The 15,313-nt window shown below is 63.1% G+C and overlaps 2 protein-coding genes across 3 annotated transcripts in view; one reads left to right on the top strand and one right to left on the bottom strand.

The window, feature by feature from the left end:
- The first annotated feature begins 2,848 nt into the window (after positions 1-2,848).
- Positions 2,849-8,747, top strand: ADRM1 (ADRM1 26S proteasome ubiquitin receptor). Of its 2 annotated transcripts, none has more exons than XM_019637291.1 (10): positions 2,849-2,982; positions 3,809-4,022; positions 4,660-4,776; positions 6,198-6,321; positions 6,566-6,652; positions 7,198-7,279; positions 7,458-7,690; positions 7,910-8,067; positions 8,246-8,348; positions 8,513-8,747. In XM_019637291.1, exons 2-10 carry the CDS (start codon positions 3,810-3,812, stop codon positions 8,617-8,619), a joined length of 1,224 nt encoding a protein of 407 aa, XP_019492836.1. In that variant the 5' UTR covers positions 2,849-2,982; position 3,809; the 3' UTR covers positions 8,620-8,747. The 2 variants fall into 2 exon arrangements, with proteins under 2 accessions (XP_019492836.1, XP_019492837.1); XM_019637292.1 differs by having other exon boundaries at positions 2,876-2,982; positions 7,458-7,579.
- Positions 8,748-8,961: 214 nt separating this feature from the next.
- LAMA5 (laminin subunit alpha 5) overlaps positions 8,962-15,313 on the bottom strand; it is a 47,419-nt gene continuing 41,067 nt past the window's right edge. Inside the window, exons 59-80 of the mRNA XM_019637289.1 lie at positions 14,458-14,637; positions 14,211-14,359; positions 13,964-14,134; positions 13,728-13,864; positions 13,480-13,633; positions 13,248-13,381; positions 13,012-13,174; positions 12,810-12,932; positions 12,581-12,729; positions 12,361-12,493; positions 12,139-12,282; positions 11,852-11,982; positions 11,618-11,779; positions 11,393-11,531; positions 11,160-11,305; positions 10,898-11,090; positions 10,666-10,830; positions 10,391-10,553; positions 10,143-10,276; positions 9,962-10,055; positions 9,632-9,751; positions 8,962-9,468 (exon numbers count right to left, since the gene is read on the bottom strand). Coding sequence (XP_019492834.1) covers positions 9,305-9,468; positions 9,632-9,751; positions 9,962-10,055; positions 10,143-10,276; positions 10,391-10,553; positions 10,666-10,830; positions 10,898-11,090; positions 11,160-11,305; positions 11,393-11,531; positions 11,618-11,779; positions 11,852-11,982; positions 12,139-12,282; positions 12,361-12,493; positions 12,581-12,729; positions 12,810-12,932; positions 13,012-13,174; positions 13,248-13,381; positions 13,480-13,633; positions 13,728-13,864; positions 13,964-14,134; positions 14,211-14,359; positions 14,458-14,637 — 3,248 coding nt within the window. The 3' untranslated portion in view covers positions 8,962-9,304. The remainder of the gene's footprint in view (positions 9,469-9,631; positions 9,752-9,961; positions 10,056-10,142; positions 10,277-10,390; positions 10,554-10,665; positions 10,831-10,897; positions 11,091-11,159; positions 11,306-11,392; positions 11,532-11,617; positions 11,780-11,851; positions 11,983-12,138; positions 12,283-12,360; positions 12,494-12,580; positions 12,730-12,809; positions 12,933-13,011; positions 13,175-13,247; positions 13,382-13,479; positions 13,634-13,727; positions 13,865-13,963; positions 14,135-14,210; positions 14,360-14,457; positions 14,638-15,313) is intronic.

The raw sequence follows: 15,313 nt of genomic DNA, 5'->3' as shown, positions 1-15,313 counted from the left end.
TTACTACCACTTAACTCTACACTGAAAGAAAAGTGGTTAAGATGGTTTTATGTTATGTATATTTTACCACAATAAAAAAATTGGGCAAGTAATTATCAGTGGTTGCCAGGTTAAGGAAGAGGGAAGGAGGGGTAGGTGAAGCAGAGAGGACTTTGAGGGGCAGTGGAAACACTCTGAATGACACTGAGATGACAACCCATGTCATTATACATGTGTCCAGTCACACAGAATGGACAGTGACCCGAATGCTAACGATGGTTCTGAGTGATATGACGTGTCAGGGTAGGTTCATGGGTTGTCACAATATTCCATCTCATGGGGGTGCTGACGGTGGGTAGGCTGTGCATGTGTGTGAGGCAGCGGTTCTCAACCTGTGGGTCGCGGCCCCTTCGGGGGTCGAATGACCCTTTCACAGGGGTCACCAGGTACTCGTATGTGGGCATATCTGCATGTGAGCCTGGAGACGGATAGAGGAGCGGTGTCTCGGTTCCTATGACCATTGAAAATATGTGTTTTCCGATGGTCTTAGGCGACCCCTGTGAAAGGTTGAGAACCGCTGGTGTGAGGGGTATGTGGCAGCTCTTTCTGCTCCATTTTGGTATGAACCTAAAACTGCTCTAAAAAAAGAAAATCGAGGGCCGGCCAGCAGCTGGTGTGAGCTGCCGTGAGCCACTGTGAGCGGCCGTCCAGAGACCGGCGACCAATCTGTCTCACCTGGGAAGAGTGCAATGATAATACCAACTTGGGCCAGTGAAGCAACGTCCTCCACAACTAGACTGAAGAACAAAAGGACAGCAACTTGTCTGTTCCCCTTCCTCCTGATTCCCCAGCGCTGTTCCCCTCCCCCAATTCCCCAATTAAAAAAAAAAAGTTTAGCATTAAAAAAAGACAACAAAAACGACAGCGGAAGCCACCTGCCAAACCCATTTCTCAAACAGCTGTGCCATTTTGTGTTCCCAGCACCAAGACTTCCCAGTTCGGGGTCTTGTCAAAAGAAAAGTGTCTTTTCTTTTTAGCCATGCTAATACGTGTGTTTTAACTTGCGTTTCCCTTACGAATAATGGTGTCCGCCATCTTTTCCTGTGCGTCCTGCACCATGTACACCCTCTTTGGTGAAATGTCTGGGCGCATCCTCAGGCGCCCACATTCTGCACCCCCTGCCTTCCCTCCTGCCGGCGGCCAGGCTCAGGAAGAGCTGCTGTTAGCTCGTTTTGCTGGGGCAGGTGGTGAGTGGCGGTGGCTGACTGGTCCCAGGTCCCACGTGGGGCAGTGAGAGGTGGCAGGCCCACCCCCAGTGGCCTTGTGCCGGGGACGCACTCAGATTCACACATCCAGGTGGGGGGGCGGTACAGGGGGCCTCCACAACGCTTGTCTCCCTGTAGCTTGTCTCCTTATTAGATTCTTCACGGAGTGTATTGAGTGTGTAAAGCGTCCTTATTTCGAGCCATCCCAGGACACGGGCTCCCCTGGGGCAAGGAGAGGACAGTCTCCGTTTGGGACCTCTCCAAAGTCACCGCCTAGAAAGGAAGCGCTGACTTCAGGTTCTGGGAAGTTGGTTTCCCGCGGCCTCTGGCGGCAGCTTTTTAACTTTTCATGCCTTTAACAAGTGACACCTGTCGCTGGCCCCCCTCGGAGGCCCACCGGATTTTCCCAGTTTCCCGCCTGGTTTCACGGAGCCGGGCGGTGCCCGCGAGGGGCTGCGGTGACCCGGTGCTTTCCGCTGGCCGCACCGCTCTGTTCAGAAACTATTATATCACGGCCCCACCCACCCCACCCCGAGTTTTGGTGTATGTGGGTTTGAGCTATCAATGTTTACCATATTAGAAATTAAAATGAAGAATTTAAAAATAACTAATTAAAAATTAACGAACCCATTACCTATTAACAAATAACATTTTAAGAGCAAAACCGCTATTTTCAAATACAAAAATTCGTGCATCTTGACATCACCAGACGGTGGAGACTCAAGTTGTGCTCGAGGCACCAAGTTCTACAGAAGCCAGACAGACACATCTTAGAAACGGGGACTGAGAAATACTTTTCACGCTTATGCTTTTAACAAAAAGGCTAGAAACCCATTTTAGGTGCATACAGTCACCGGGCAGCACGGGGCGGCCCCAGGGCCCAGGACGGCCTCGCCCTTGGGGAGGGCAGCAGCCAGCTCGGGCTGGGGGGGGCCAGGGCGCAGGCGCGGACTGCGGGAGCCCCGGGGTCACACACCCGGGGCCACACGCGTGTGTCGGTGCGGGAGGGTAGTGGGCGGGCGTCCGGGTCCGCCTTCGTGGAGGACAACCAACTTCACTCTGCAAACTCCACGCGAGACCGGGACGGGGGGCGCGGCCAAGTCAGCACTGCTAACGGGCGGGGTTCGGGGACCCCGGGCGGGGTCCCTGTTCAAGGCCCCGCGTCGTACGCCACACGCGCCGCCACGAGGCCCGGCTGGTCCCGCGGGCGCCGCGGCCCCCGCACCGAGTCCCCCGGAGGGCCGCGAAGCCAGCCCTGGCGCCCCAGGATGCCCTCCCCGCCACCCCCGTGACCGTCTCCCCTACGTCTCGGGACCTGGCGTCCTGCACTGACAGCGACCCTGCGACACCCCGTCTCGCGCTCCGCAGGCGCCCCAGCCCGCGGGCCGGGGTCCAACGCCCCCCGCCCGCCCCGCCGATCCCGGCGCCGCCGCCAGGGGCCGCCGCCGCGCCCCCATGACACAGCAACAATGGGGGCCGCTCTGGCCCGCGCGCCGCCGGCCCACGCTTCCGCCGGAAGGAGCCGGCTGCGTGGGGGCGGGCCACGGCAGGGCGATGGACGGCCGCGCGCGCCAATCGCTCGCGGGCCAGTGTCCGCCCCGCGCCTGACGGGGCCCAATTGGCGGCGAGAGCGGTGCGCTGGGCGGGGCGAGCGGGGGCTTCCGGCGGGGCCCGGCAGGCGCCGAGGAGGAAGAGCGAACCGGACGGCACCTCTCGTCTGAATCTCGGCGCGGGCCAGGTACGGGGGGCGCCGGGGGCGTGGACGGCCACGGGGGGCGGGGCCCGCGCCGCCAGCCGCCCCGGAGCCGGGCGCCGGGCGTGCGGAGGCGGAGTCCTGGGCCCGAGGGGCCCGGGGGCGGAGTGAGTCTGGGGCCTGGGAGCTGGGGTCCGAGAGCGTGGCCGACGCCCTCGGGTCGGGGGGCGGGGGCCGCGCGCGGGGCGAGGGCTCTCGGGGGCCGTGGGACGCTCGGTCCAGCCCCGGCCGCCGCCCTGCTGCGAGCCGCCGCGGCCCCTCTGCCCGGCGCGGAGCCAAGGGCGTCGGGCCGTGAGGTCTGCGGGCCGGGGGCGGGCCGTGCACCCCGCGCAGGCGGTCCTCGCCGCGCCTCCCCCGAGGGCTCCGCGTTGTTCTCTAGGGGAGCAAGCCTGCAGTCGGGCGGGCCTGGGTCCCGCAGTAGTTAGGCATCGGGCCGGCCTTGTCGCCCGTCGGAGGGGTGAAGGTGTCCCCGCCCAGCTCAAGTGTTGCAGTCCTTCCGCCCCCCACCCCCGACTGAAAAGCAGAGTTTACAAATCCGGAAAGCGGGGCTGAGGGGGGTCCCCAGCCCGGGCAGGGATGTGGTTCCGATGCAGAGGCTGATTGCGTTCTTTGAGAAACATGAGAAGCCGCCGCAGTGCCGGCGCCAGGTGCTGTCAGGCCGCGGGGCCCGCGCCGCGGGGCCTCCGACTCCCGGCACAGCAGCCCGCGGGGTCAGCGGGCCGCGTCGCCCGTGGGTGCCAGCCCAGCGCTCGCGTGAGCAGCTGGGATTTCCGCGGTGGCGACGGGGTCTGCGTGCTGGCCCCTCTTGCAGGATGACGACTTCGGGCGCGCTGTTTCCGAGCCTGGTGCCAGGCTCCCGCGGATCCTCCAACAAGTACCTGGTGGAGTTTCGGGCAGGAAAAATGTCGTTAAAAGGAACCACCGTCACCCCAGATAAGAGGAAAGGGCTGGTGTACATTCAGCAGACGGACGACTCGCTCATTCACTTCTGCTGGAAAGACAGGACGTCTGGGAACGTGGAAGATGTAAGTGCCGGACGCCGTCCCGCGGCGCCTGCCTGGTCCTCAGATCGGGACGCGGAGCTGCCCGCGCGCACTGCGGGGTGGGGTGTGCGATTGTGGGGTGTAGGCTGCCGTCCTCAGGAGCTGGTTTGTTTGCTTACGGGTCTTCCAGGTCTCGGCAATTACATAGGTGTCTCCTGTCACTGTATAAACTTTAAACTTTGACGATTAGGTGCTTGGAATTGGAGAAGCCATGTAAAAACCCTGACCTTGATCACAGCCTCCACAAAGCTTTCGCTACTGGTCGTCTTTTTCAGTGTTCTTTGTGCTTCTGTGTTAGGTTTTGAGAGCAGGTCAGAGTTGACTTTTTTTAACTCATCTTGGAATATGGTTCTCAAAATGTGTATTAAAACACCCTTCAAGAGTCGATAGCCCCCCATCCCTGTTCAGCACCGAGCCCGGCTCCTGGCCTTCACGCCCTGCGTGGGGTGCCCCCACCCTGGCGTAACCGCACTGCAGAGCCCTGCTGGGGGGGGCTTGGCGGCTTACTTGCCCGTCCTGTGCCCTCCTCCCCACCCCACACACTTAGACACAGGATCCAGCGTGTTTTCCTGGGGGTTCCGGGACGCTGACTCTGACCTTCCTGTTCGTGGCTCTCTAGGATTTGATCATTTTTCCTGATGACTGTGAGTTCAAGCGCGTGCCACAGTGCCCCAGCGGGAGGGTCTACGTGCTCAAGTTTAAGGCAGGCTCCAAACGGCTCTTCTTCTGGATGCAGGTATGTGGAGGTTTTGTTTGCATTCGGTCTTCTCTCGCTGTCATAAAATTAGGTTAGAAGCTTGTTCACTGGATGTTAGAATTAGCTTTCACAAACTGGCTGGAGCTGAGCAAACCTGCCTGCCACAGAACCTCAGAACCCCAGTGCGTCACCTTGCAGTGGGGGGCGTGGGAAGGAGGCCTCTTCCAGAGTCCCAGCACTTGTGTCTGGGCCCCCAAGTGCCCTTTCAAGGTGTGGAATACCCTGGCAGACAAGCGAGTGATTGCCCAGCCGGGCCCTGTCCCCGTGCATCGATGGACATGTGGCCTCTGGTTTGCTGGTCGCCCAGTGACCTCTCAAGGGTCATGAGGACCCCAGAGCAGAAGTGAGGGTGACCCTGCGTAGCTCCCCTCCTCCCCAGGGGTGTGCTGTGGGGTCTTGGGGCCAGCGCTCCAGGGCCGTCTCGCCCCGCCGCTGCAGGCGTGTTCCGGCAGGTTAGTCGCCAGCATCCCTTCTCCCACCTGGTGGCCACTGGCGCCCCCCCTCCGTTTCTTTCTGTGATGGGCAGTGTGCCTAGGTGACTTCCGTGTGAGGGTAACCTGCATGTTCAGTGTAGATGTGGACTAGCTCGTGCAGTGGGTGTACTTGTGCGTTTGCAGCTTCGACAGATGTCACCTCGTTCCACCGCAGAGGTTGAGCTCCCAGCACCTTAGCGCCTGGCAGGAAAGGTTTTCCTCTTGGTGAGCCAGGTGCTCACCTGTGCTGAAGTCGTGTGGAAGTGCCCGTGGACAGTATGGGTGTGGCCATGTTCTAATAAAACTTTATTTGCAAACACAGATGGGGCTGTGGTTTGCCAGCTGCTGGTGTAGAGCTTGTTTCTCCAGTTTTGCCAAGAAACGTTGTCAGACTTGCAGCACATACTACCTTTGTTGTTCTCCGTTTTGCTCATTTGCTGGCTCTCCTCCCTCTGCCCTGAAGGTGGGGGCTCTGTCTGTGTCCCTGCCACCCTGCAGGCCCGTAGCACATGCTCAGTGACTGTTGGACAGATGAATCTGGCGTGCTGGCAGGGTGACACTGCCTGATGACCCCAACACACCCGGGGGCTCGTTGTCCTCCCATTAACCAAAGAGGCTGCGGGCTGTGCTGGGAGTGGGCAGTGCTGGGATAAGACGGCTGTCTCATTGCATACATGCCCGGAAGGAAGGACGTGTGGTTACTGTTGGCCATGCAGGATGGGAAACGTTGCCGTGTGTGTGTGGAGTGCTCTTAATGCTTTTGTCTCCTGTCTGTCAAATGGGCGATCGTGTGGGACTGCCGGGTCCTCTCCCTGATGCTGTGCGACTGTAGACAGGTGACTTCACCTGTCTGAGCCTCAGGTCCCTCCTCTAAGCAGGGCAGTGGTGGGCGGGCCGCTCATCTGCGGCTGTGTGTCCTCCTGGCAGGAGCCCAAGACGGACCAGGATGAGGAGCACTGCCGGAAAGTCAACGAGTACCTGAACAACCCCCCGATGCCCGGAGCGCTGGGGGCGAGCGGGAGTGGAGGCCATGAGCTGTCTGCACTGGGCGGTAATGCTCACCTCCCGGGGCGTGCTGTGAGCTCCGAGTGCTCTCAGGTGGCGTGGGCCCTGTGGGGCCAGCGGTGGGTTCAAGTGGGAACGGAGGAGCCCAAGTTAGAAGGCCCTCATGCCCGTTCCCTAGACGGCCCACTGCCACCTGCACGCGATGGAATGGGGTCAGAGCTCCAGCCAGGGGCTCCAGGAGGGCCAAGCTGGCCGCAGGCAGCACGGCCTGAGTGCCTTCTGTCTTCCAGGCGAGGGCGGCCTGCAGAGCCTGCTGGGGAGCATGAGTCACAGCCAGCTCATGCAGCTCATCGGACCGGCCGGCCTCGGAGGACTGGGTAATGCCCGCCCCCGGCCTCCGCGGCCAGACGGCCGGCCCTTGCTGTGCTTGCCTTGTGTTGTGGTGTTTCCTTTCCGCTCCCCCCTGCGCCGCCTTCCCGGGGGGGGGGGGCCAGGGCCCCCAGTGAGGACCCAGCTGTGTGCATCAGGGAGCACAGCTGGCTGGGGGTGTGGGGGCTGAGGACGTGCGCTCGGGGCTGTGCCTGCACCCCGGTCTCCCTCGGCCGCTTGCCTGCTGCCCGTTGGGCTTGGATGGGTATGTTTCTGGGACAGGAGGGAGCGCTTGCTACTTGGTGCCAGATTTGCGCTGCTGTTACCTTGAACCCAAGTATAACGAATGGGTGGAGGAACCCAAGTGATCTGACTTAAAGGAATCGGCTTCCAGAAGACTGCGACCTGAGCGGTCACGATCCTTCGGTCCCCCGGGCCCACTGTGGGGACCACCTTCCCCCGTTTGTCCCTTGGCTTTAGTGCAGGGCTTTTCTGCTCCTTTGGCAGGGCAGGTGGGCATGGGGTCTGAGCTCGAGTCTTCTTCATTTTGTAGGTGGGCTGGGCGCCCTGACTGGGCCGGGCCTGGCCAGCTTACTGGGGAGCGGAGGGCCTCCAGCGAGCAGCTCTTCATCCAGGTGAGCCTCGCGCCCTGCCCCCACTGCATAGTTGGGTGCCACCAGCTGTCCCCTCTGCCTAGGAGATGGTCCGGATTCTTCCGGACTCCTGGCAGTGCAAAGACCTTTGGGGCAGGAGCAACGTTCTGTGGGCGCCTTTGGGCGTGTGGTTGTTCCAGTGCCACCCTGCTCTTCCCAGCTCCCGGAGCCAGTCAGCAGCGGTCACCCCGTCTTCCACCGCCTCTTCCACCCGCGCCACCCCAGCCCCTTCTGCTCCAGCAGCTGCCTCGGCGACCAGCCCGAGCCCCGCGCCCAGTTCAGGTAATGGAACCAGCACGGCAGCCAGCCCAACCCAGCCCATCCAGCTGAGCGACCTCCAGAGCATTCTGGCCACCATGAACGTGCCGGCCGGGCCCGGAGGCGGCCAGCAAGGTAACACGTGCTCCTCGGCTCCAGGCTGGGGGGTGAAGGTGCCTGCTGCCCTGCCCGCTGGCTTGCCCAGGCATGGCCGAACTAACGCCCTGCACGTGTGTGGCCTCTGCTCCCTCGTGTCACCACTGCACACTCAGCACATCACGCCTTAGAGTCGCAGTCTCCCGAGCGTGTCCGGGCTGGCCTCAAGCCGCTGATGGCTGTGTGCTTGTGCCCTAGTTGACCTGGCCAGTGTTCTCACGCCCGAGATCATGGCACCCATCCTCGCCAACGCGGACGTGCAGGAGCGCCTGCTGCCCTACCTGCCCTCTGGGGAGTCGCTGCCGCAGACTGCAGAGGAGATCCAGAGCACGCTGACCTCCCCACAGTTCCAGCAGGTAGACGCGTGGCCTGCTGGGTGCCGTATGCTCGGGACGCTCTGCCCGCTTCTAGCGTGGCGCCCCGTCACCAAGCGTCCCCATATCAGCGCTGGCCCAAGCCCTCAGCCCTGCCCAAGCGGGTGCATCCCCGCACCCCCCACGTGCTTGCTCAGAGGAGACTGGCTTTTCCTGGCAGGCCCTGGGCACGTTCAGCGCAGCCTTGGCCTCGGGACAGCTGGGCCCCCTCATGTGCCAGTTTGGCCTGCCCGCGGAGGCCGTGGAGGCCGCCAACAAGGGTGGTAAGTACCTGCTGCTGCTCCCGTGGCCACGGCGCTTCATTGTCCTGGAGTTACAGGGACAAGCCTCCCTTGGGTAGCACGGGGCTGGCTGTCCCACGGCCTCGGGCCAGCAGCCCCGGGCCAGGGCCTGGGAAGGTGGCCTCACGCTTCCCCACGTGTTTCAGACGTGGAGGCGTTCGCCAAAGCGATGCAGAACAGTGCTAGGTTGGAGCCGAAGGAGGGCGACGGGAAGGACAAGAAGGACGACGAGGAGGACATGAGCCTGGATTAAGCTCTTCGCTGGCTTTCGGGGCGGGGCGCTCGGCTGTGCGGCCGAGTGTGTGTGTGTGGGGCCTGGCGCACACCTCCACTGCGGTTCCAGCTTGGTGACAAATAAAAGTCTTTTCTTTTATCTGCCAACTCTAGTTTTTCTGTGCCTGCGAGGCGTTGCGATGGCCCTGACCCCTTGTGGGAACGGAAGCTGGAGTGACAAGCACCCCTCCGGGCCTGCAGTGTTCTGAATTTGAGGAGAAAGACCTGGGGAGGCTGCCCCCCACGTGGGCCTCCACAGCCAGGCTCTACCCATCGCCCAACTGCTTTTCTCTCTTCAAATTTAAAATCAACACTTAGTTAGTTAAACAAGTTCCTTTTTAATTTTTGTTTTAAGAAGAAGGGACCAGTGACTTACAGATTTCTCAAACTATTAAAAGTTGGTGGAAGGGATAAAAGGTATAAAAACCCCATTTTATAGTGTTTCACCCTTTCATTTAAAAAGTCAGACATAACTTAGACCGTTTCCAGAAGACCACCTGTAGAATCTAGAGCCTAGACAGATACACGCTAACGTCATCTACGAAGCTGGCGGAGGGCCTGGGGGCTCTGAGGTGGGGCCCTGCCTGCCTGGGGTGGCCCGCCGTGGGGTCTGGGGGCCCCTGAAGGCCCTCCTGCACGGCTCGAGTCCCAGAGGGACAGCTGTGCTATGTAGCTGGGCAGCCACTGGCCCCCACTGCCCCCTGGACGCCTGCAGAGCGAGACAAGGTGACAGGAGACCAGTTCACCACCAGATTCCTCATGCAGCCGCGGTAGACTGGAGGCCAAGAGTGTGTCGGCATGGGGGGTCCAGCCCGTGTGTCCGTGGGTTCTGGGGCGTGAGGGAAGATGGAGGGAGACGGGCTGGAGCAGAGACTGGCTTCCAAATGGTCCCCCCACCAAGCCTTGGTCTCCCCAGCTGTCCCACCACAGGAGTGGGGACAAGAGCAGGGTGACTCCCCCACACCCACCCTCCAGGCTGAGGCCACACTCACCAGGCAGTCCTCCCAAGTGCAAAGGCACCAGGGTGTGGGCTGAGGCCGCCGGCGCGGGGCCCAGCGTGTGGTTGCTCTGCGAGTCCACCTCCAGTCGGAGGACGTTGCCACCTTTGGTCACTGTAGGGCACAGGCTCCTGTGGCTGGGCTGGGAGGGGCCGCTCACCAGCCCCAAGACGGGGCTATTTGCCACGTTGCTTGGCAATGTGTTCCCCTGCCTGGAGTCCCAAGCTGCCCCCTCCCGAGACCCCTAGGCTATCTGCTCTGCAGAAGCAGGGGTGGGGGTGTCAGGAGTGTGTGTGACCATGGTAGAGAAGGGGCCCAGCTCACCTGCCAGTTGGTGCCACTGACCATCACACAGCGCCCTGGGGAGCGTTACCAGCGTGGAGAACTTGCCTGCACCATCATCTGCCCACAGCAGGACCTGTGGGGGGGGGGGGGGGAGGCGGGCATCAGGAGGGCCCTGCCAACCCTGACCCTGCCCTGTGGTCACAGCCCCCACCCAGCTTACCTGCTGCTCCAGCACCTGCAGCTGCAGGTGGGGGGGGACTTGAAGCCCACCCAGGTGCAGGATGAGGCCAGTGGCTGTCTGGGGCCGCACCTCCAGCGCCAGGCTCACATCAGGCAGGGTAGCCCCCAGGGTGTCTGCAGGGAAGGGGCTGTGAGGGGACGAGGGCCCTGGCCCCAGGCCCCTCCCTTGCTGGGTGTTGCCCCCACCCAGCCTGAGGCACACTTGGGGAGTAGGGACAGCAGGCAGACCTAGAGTGATGGCTCCCCCACTGCCTGCAAAGAACAGGCCCTTCTCCAGGGGGCCTGACAAGCAGGGCGTGACCCCCACCACTCGAGTGGGGTCCCTCAGGGGCTGCCCGTCCAATCTCAGATTCTTCACACAACCGCTGAACCATGAGCTGCTGACGGCCACCTGTGGGGGCGCAGATGGGTGGACATAGGGTCAGGTGCCCAGGAGTGCTAAGGAGGGTTGACTGCGTCTGGCTGGGCTGGGGGCGGGGTGCGGGAGGCTGGGCAGTTCTCACTGGGAGTTTGGGCCTGTGGCTGCTGACAGGGAGGCCCCCCACAAAGAGAGTGTGGGCCTGGGGGCCCTCTGCCCCTTCGCGCAGCTGGTCAGGCTCCTTGTGGCCCTGGACTTGAACCCCGTCTATCACCAGCTGGAGCCGAGTCCTCTCCCATCGCACGGACACCTGTAGGGGAAACACGTCAGGGTGGGGGCCCCTAGGGCCTCCATCTCCCTCCTCCTCAGTCCCTTACCTTGTGCCACTGGCCAGCCCGTGAACGCTGGTGGCTCTGCACGCGGAGCTGGGGCCCAGGGCCTTCTGTCTGAGCGACAAAGTGTCGGTGACTCAGAAAGAGAGCCAGGGAGGGACTGCCGGCTGCCAGGGGCACAGCGTAGAGCAGAAGCCCTCGGGGGGTTCGAGGGCGGACCAGCAGTGAGATCTGGGACCTGCAAGTCGAGCGGGGGCGTCAGCCTGGGCAGCCCCGCTGCACCCTCCCCCACCTGGCCCAGCCTTACCAGTCTACAGGGGGTGCCGGGATGCCTGCAAACTCCAGGTAACTGGACAGGGGACCCCCGAATTGGTAGGCATCTCCCATGGTCCTGAGGGTCCCAAGCAGTGTGCAGGCAGGGTCCTGGATGGGCTGCCGGCTGCGCCGGGAGGCCTGTGGGGTCAGACGGGGGTGCCAGGAGGCTTGGGGGCTGCCTTGTGCCCATCCCGGCTCCATCGGCACACCACCCCCGGTGCCCACCTTCCGAGCCACTGTGGCCTGCAGTCCTCGTGGTGCTGGCAGTATCTGGGTGCCCGGGGCTGGGGCACAGCCTGCACTCACATTGACGCTGCCCTCGTTCTGCTGAAGGTCAAACACACGCTGCGGCCCTGGGGGGAGCCTGCGGAGGGGCAGCAGCAGGAGGTGGGTGGGGGGGCCCGGCCCCACTGTCGCCACCACCACCGCCGCCACTCCCGTTCGGCTCACCGCTGCACAAAAACGTTGCTGATGCAGCCGCTGAAGTTCTGGAGCGTGCTGGGCCCTGGCAGGCCTCCCAGGATGAGCTTGTCCGGCTGGGTCTGGGGCCTGGGGCGTGGCCCCTGGTGGCGCCTCATCTGCTGAAACTGGTCGTCCACATAGAGCCAGATCCTGTGGGTGAGAGCAGCGTTTGCCCCTCTGCCCCCACCCAGCTGTATGCCCTCCACCCAGTCCCTGGCTCACCCTGTGGCATTGCTGTAGAAGGCGACGTAGTGGGGGGCACCGTCGGCAAAGCCCCCTCGAGTTTTCACCTCAGTCCTCACAAACCGGAGTGTCACGCGGCCCTGCTGCAGGAACACCTCGCAAGGCCCATCCTGGGGACAGCGGCCAGGTCAGTGGACCGAGCCAGGGGCCCAGACACCCTCCCTCCAGCCACTGGAGCCCCCACTGCTGCTGCAGGAGGTTGTGGGGCAAGCAGGCGGTCACACTCGGGGATGGATGGACAGAGGTCAGACAGGGGGCAGACGCACCGGGAACGCTCGGTGGTACAGCAGGCCGCTGTCCTGGGTGCTGCGGAAACCGAACCCGGAGTAGAGGTTGCCGTTGAGAGGCACAGTGTTGTCGAGCGCCAGGCGCAGGAAGCCATAGCCGTGGAAAGTCATGGCCCGTTCCACCTACAGGGAGCACCACTGTGAGGGCCCCAGGCACCAGCTGGGGAGAGGGCTACTGGCTGGGGTGGGGCGCGGGCTCACCAGCAGGTCCGCGGTGCAGCTGGCACTGATGCCCGTGGTGTTCAGCCGCTTGAGATCCACGTACTTGCCCAGAGCTTTGATGCCCTTGATACAGCCGCGCACTGAGCCTCCGGAGGGGAAGAGCCGCCTCAAACTGCCGGACAAGCGAGTGTGGGGGGGACTGGCGCGGGGGGCGGACGGGCGTGTGGAGAAGCATGACCCGCCCTGCGTGCATGCTTACCTCGGGGGCAGCTGGTCCACCGGGGCACCGCCCAGGTAGTAGGCGTCGGCCTGCTCCAGCGTGTTGTTCTGCTCCACGGTGAACATGGTGGCCCTCTCCACCCGCACCAGCACGCGCTTGCGGCTGCCCCCCAGCAGGAATACCTGGATCTGCATGGCCAGACGCGGGGCTTCAGGGCCAGCTGGTCCCTACCACCCCGCTCTGCCCGCCCTCCCGGCTCGGGTCTTACCGCCTTGCTGGTCGTGGTCAGGGGTGGCAGGGTGTGCAGCGGGACAGACTCTTTCAGGCCCTCGCCAAAGTCGTAGAGAAGCTGCAGGCGACCGTCCAGTACGGCCAGGCACAGGAACTGGCTCTGTGGAGTGGGCAGGGGTCAGCGTGGGGCGGGGCCGGCATGGGGCGGGGCCGGCGTGGGGTGGGGACGGATGGCCTGCCTGGTGTTGCAGGAAGAAGATGATCCCACTGGAGGACACCAGCCGCAGCTCCTGGTCGAAGCGCTTGGTGTTGCTGATCTGCCTCTCCACGGTGATGCGGGCGAAGCCGGAGCCATCCAGGTAGGAGCCATCTGTGAGCCACGGGTCTCCAGTCGCCTTGGAGCTGCAGGTCAGAGGTCACTGGGTCAGCAGAGGGTGGGCTAGGTCCGAGTGAGAGGGCCCCAGGCCGTACATACCGGGCACAAGGCTTGTCCACGGCTGTGTTGAGCAGGAAGGTCTTCTCAAAGTTGTAGAGGCTGATCACCGCCTCGTTGAGCGTGTCCATCTCAATGCAGCCCCGGTAGCGGGGGAAGCGGAGGGGCTCCGGGGGCTGTGGGCACAGCACATGATCAGGGTGCTGCCTCACCCAAGACAGACCCAAGAGGAGCTCATTGCAGTGGGATGGACTGCAGCCCACGCCAGGCTCACCGTGAAGTTGCTGGGGTAGCCCCCAACATAGAAGACAAAGTCGTTGGGCTGCAGATTGAGCAGCCCCTCGGCCCCAGGGGCCACCGTGTCACCCTTGGTCTCGTGGATCATCTGCTTCTCCACTGTGACAGACATGTGGCCAAACTGGAGGGTCCTGAGGGCACAGGCGAAGGGGTTCGGAGTGGACATGCAGCCCTGCCCGGCGGTGGGGGAAGCATGGCAGCGGAGGTCAGGGGGCGGCTTCCCACCTGTCAATGCTGATGGCTGCAAACTGCTCCCCTATGTCCTCGTCAATGCTGAGGGTCGTAGGGCCCGCCTCCCCCAGGCGGTACACCCAGTGTACCTTCTGGTTACGCAGAGCCACACCCATGTAGTCGCCAGTGGCCTGTGATGGTGGGAGACTCAGTGGGACAGGGACCCAGCATGGCCTGCCCACTCCAACCTGGTGCCCGTCTCCACCCGGCCCACCTAGCTCTCTCAGTACCTGGCGGCTGCCCATGTACAGTACAAACTGGTCCCCGGCGACCTGGTTGGACGCTGGCGTTGGGCTCTGCAGGTAGAACTTGAGGGCAGTGTAGGCAGCGAGGTCCGAGAGGTCCCGGGGGGCGCGCAGCTGCACTCCCGAGCGCCCGTTGAACTTCATGGACACCTTGACCTGTGTGGGAGTGCACGGCCCGTAAGCATCTATCACCCAAGCTCCCAGCACCCCGCTGCCCAGCACTCTGGCCCACCTTGTTGGCAGCTCCTCGGGCCTGGGCGATGAGCTCCCGCACACGGCTGATGCTGGTGGACAGTGCCAGACTGGCATTGTGCACCCCACGGTTCTCCAGGAGGCTCAGCTTGGCCAGCAGTTGCGGAAGCGTCTTCTCCAGGCTAGACACTACGGGGAGAGGGGCGGAGGGGAGCAAACGCCCTCAGAGCCTTGTCCACCCTGCCCCAGCCCACCCGCTCTCGGGGCACCTCGGAGCGGGGGCCCACCTGAGCGGCCTGCGTCGAGAACCACCTGGTCCAGGTCGTGGCTCTTTAGATCCCCGTACTGGCCCTGCCACTGCTCCAGGGTCTTCTGCATGTCCCGAAGCTGGGACTGCACGCGGGCGGCCGTGTCCTGTGCTTCCGTGGCCACGGCCTTGGCATGAGCGATCTTCTTGCTTGTCTCATCTGTGGCGGGCGGTGCGCAGGCTCAGCAGGGGTCGGGCAGACAAACAAGTGCCCCAGGTGGGACCCGCGACAGGGACACCGACCCCATGGATCTTGGGAGTTGAACCTCAGAGCCGTGGAAACCCACTCTCCGTCCCCCAAGATGGCTTCTCCCGTGCCAGCTTGTTGGGCCGGAGCAGGGTCACCCTGATGCCTCCCTGAGGCAGCGCAGCCTCATCGCTCCATAGCCACCGTCATCGCTCCCGGGGCCCTGCCAGAGCCCCCGCGGCCCCCACAGCCATGATGCTTGGGGCGATGTTCTACTGAGTGTGCAGCCACAAGGACTCCTGCAAACCTGGGTCAGACGCCTTGCTCCTCTGCTCTGAGCCCCCTGGGATCCCCGTGCTCTCGGCTCCGGCCACACTGGCCCCCAAGTCCACCTCTGTGCTTGCCTGCCAACTGCACCCTCCTTGACGCCCCAGTGTCCCCAGCCCCACCCCCGGCCACCCTGCATTATTTCTCTCTGAAGCACTTCCCGTTCCTTGCAGTTTTCAACTGCACCTTGGGGCTGTTCTGTTTGCTGTTTGTCTCCTGAGCAGAGGCAGGTGCCCAGGGCCAGGGCCGTCCGCTATGGGATTCCTGTCAGCTGCCCTGGCCACCGTTCTGGACGGCACATCTGTGAACGTGTCCCCATCAC

Source organism: Hipposideros armiger, unplaced genomic scaffold (assembly GCF_001890085.2).
Source record: "Hipposideros armiger isolate ML-2016 unplaced genomic scaffold, ASM189008v1 scaffold_32, whole genome shotgun sequence".
NCBI lineage: Eukaryota > Metazoa > Chordata > Mammalia > Chiroptera > Hipposideridae > Hipposideros > Hipposideros armiger.
This window is presented reverse-complemented; position numbering and strand designations above follow the sequence as displayed.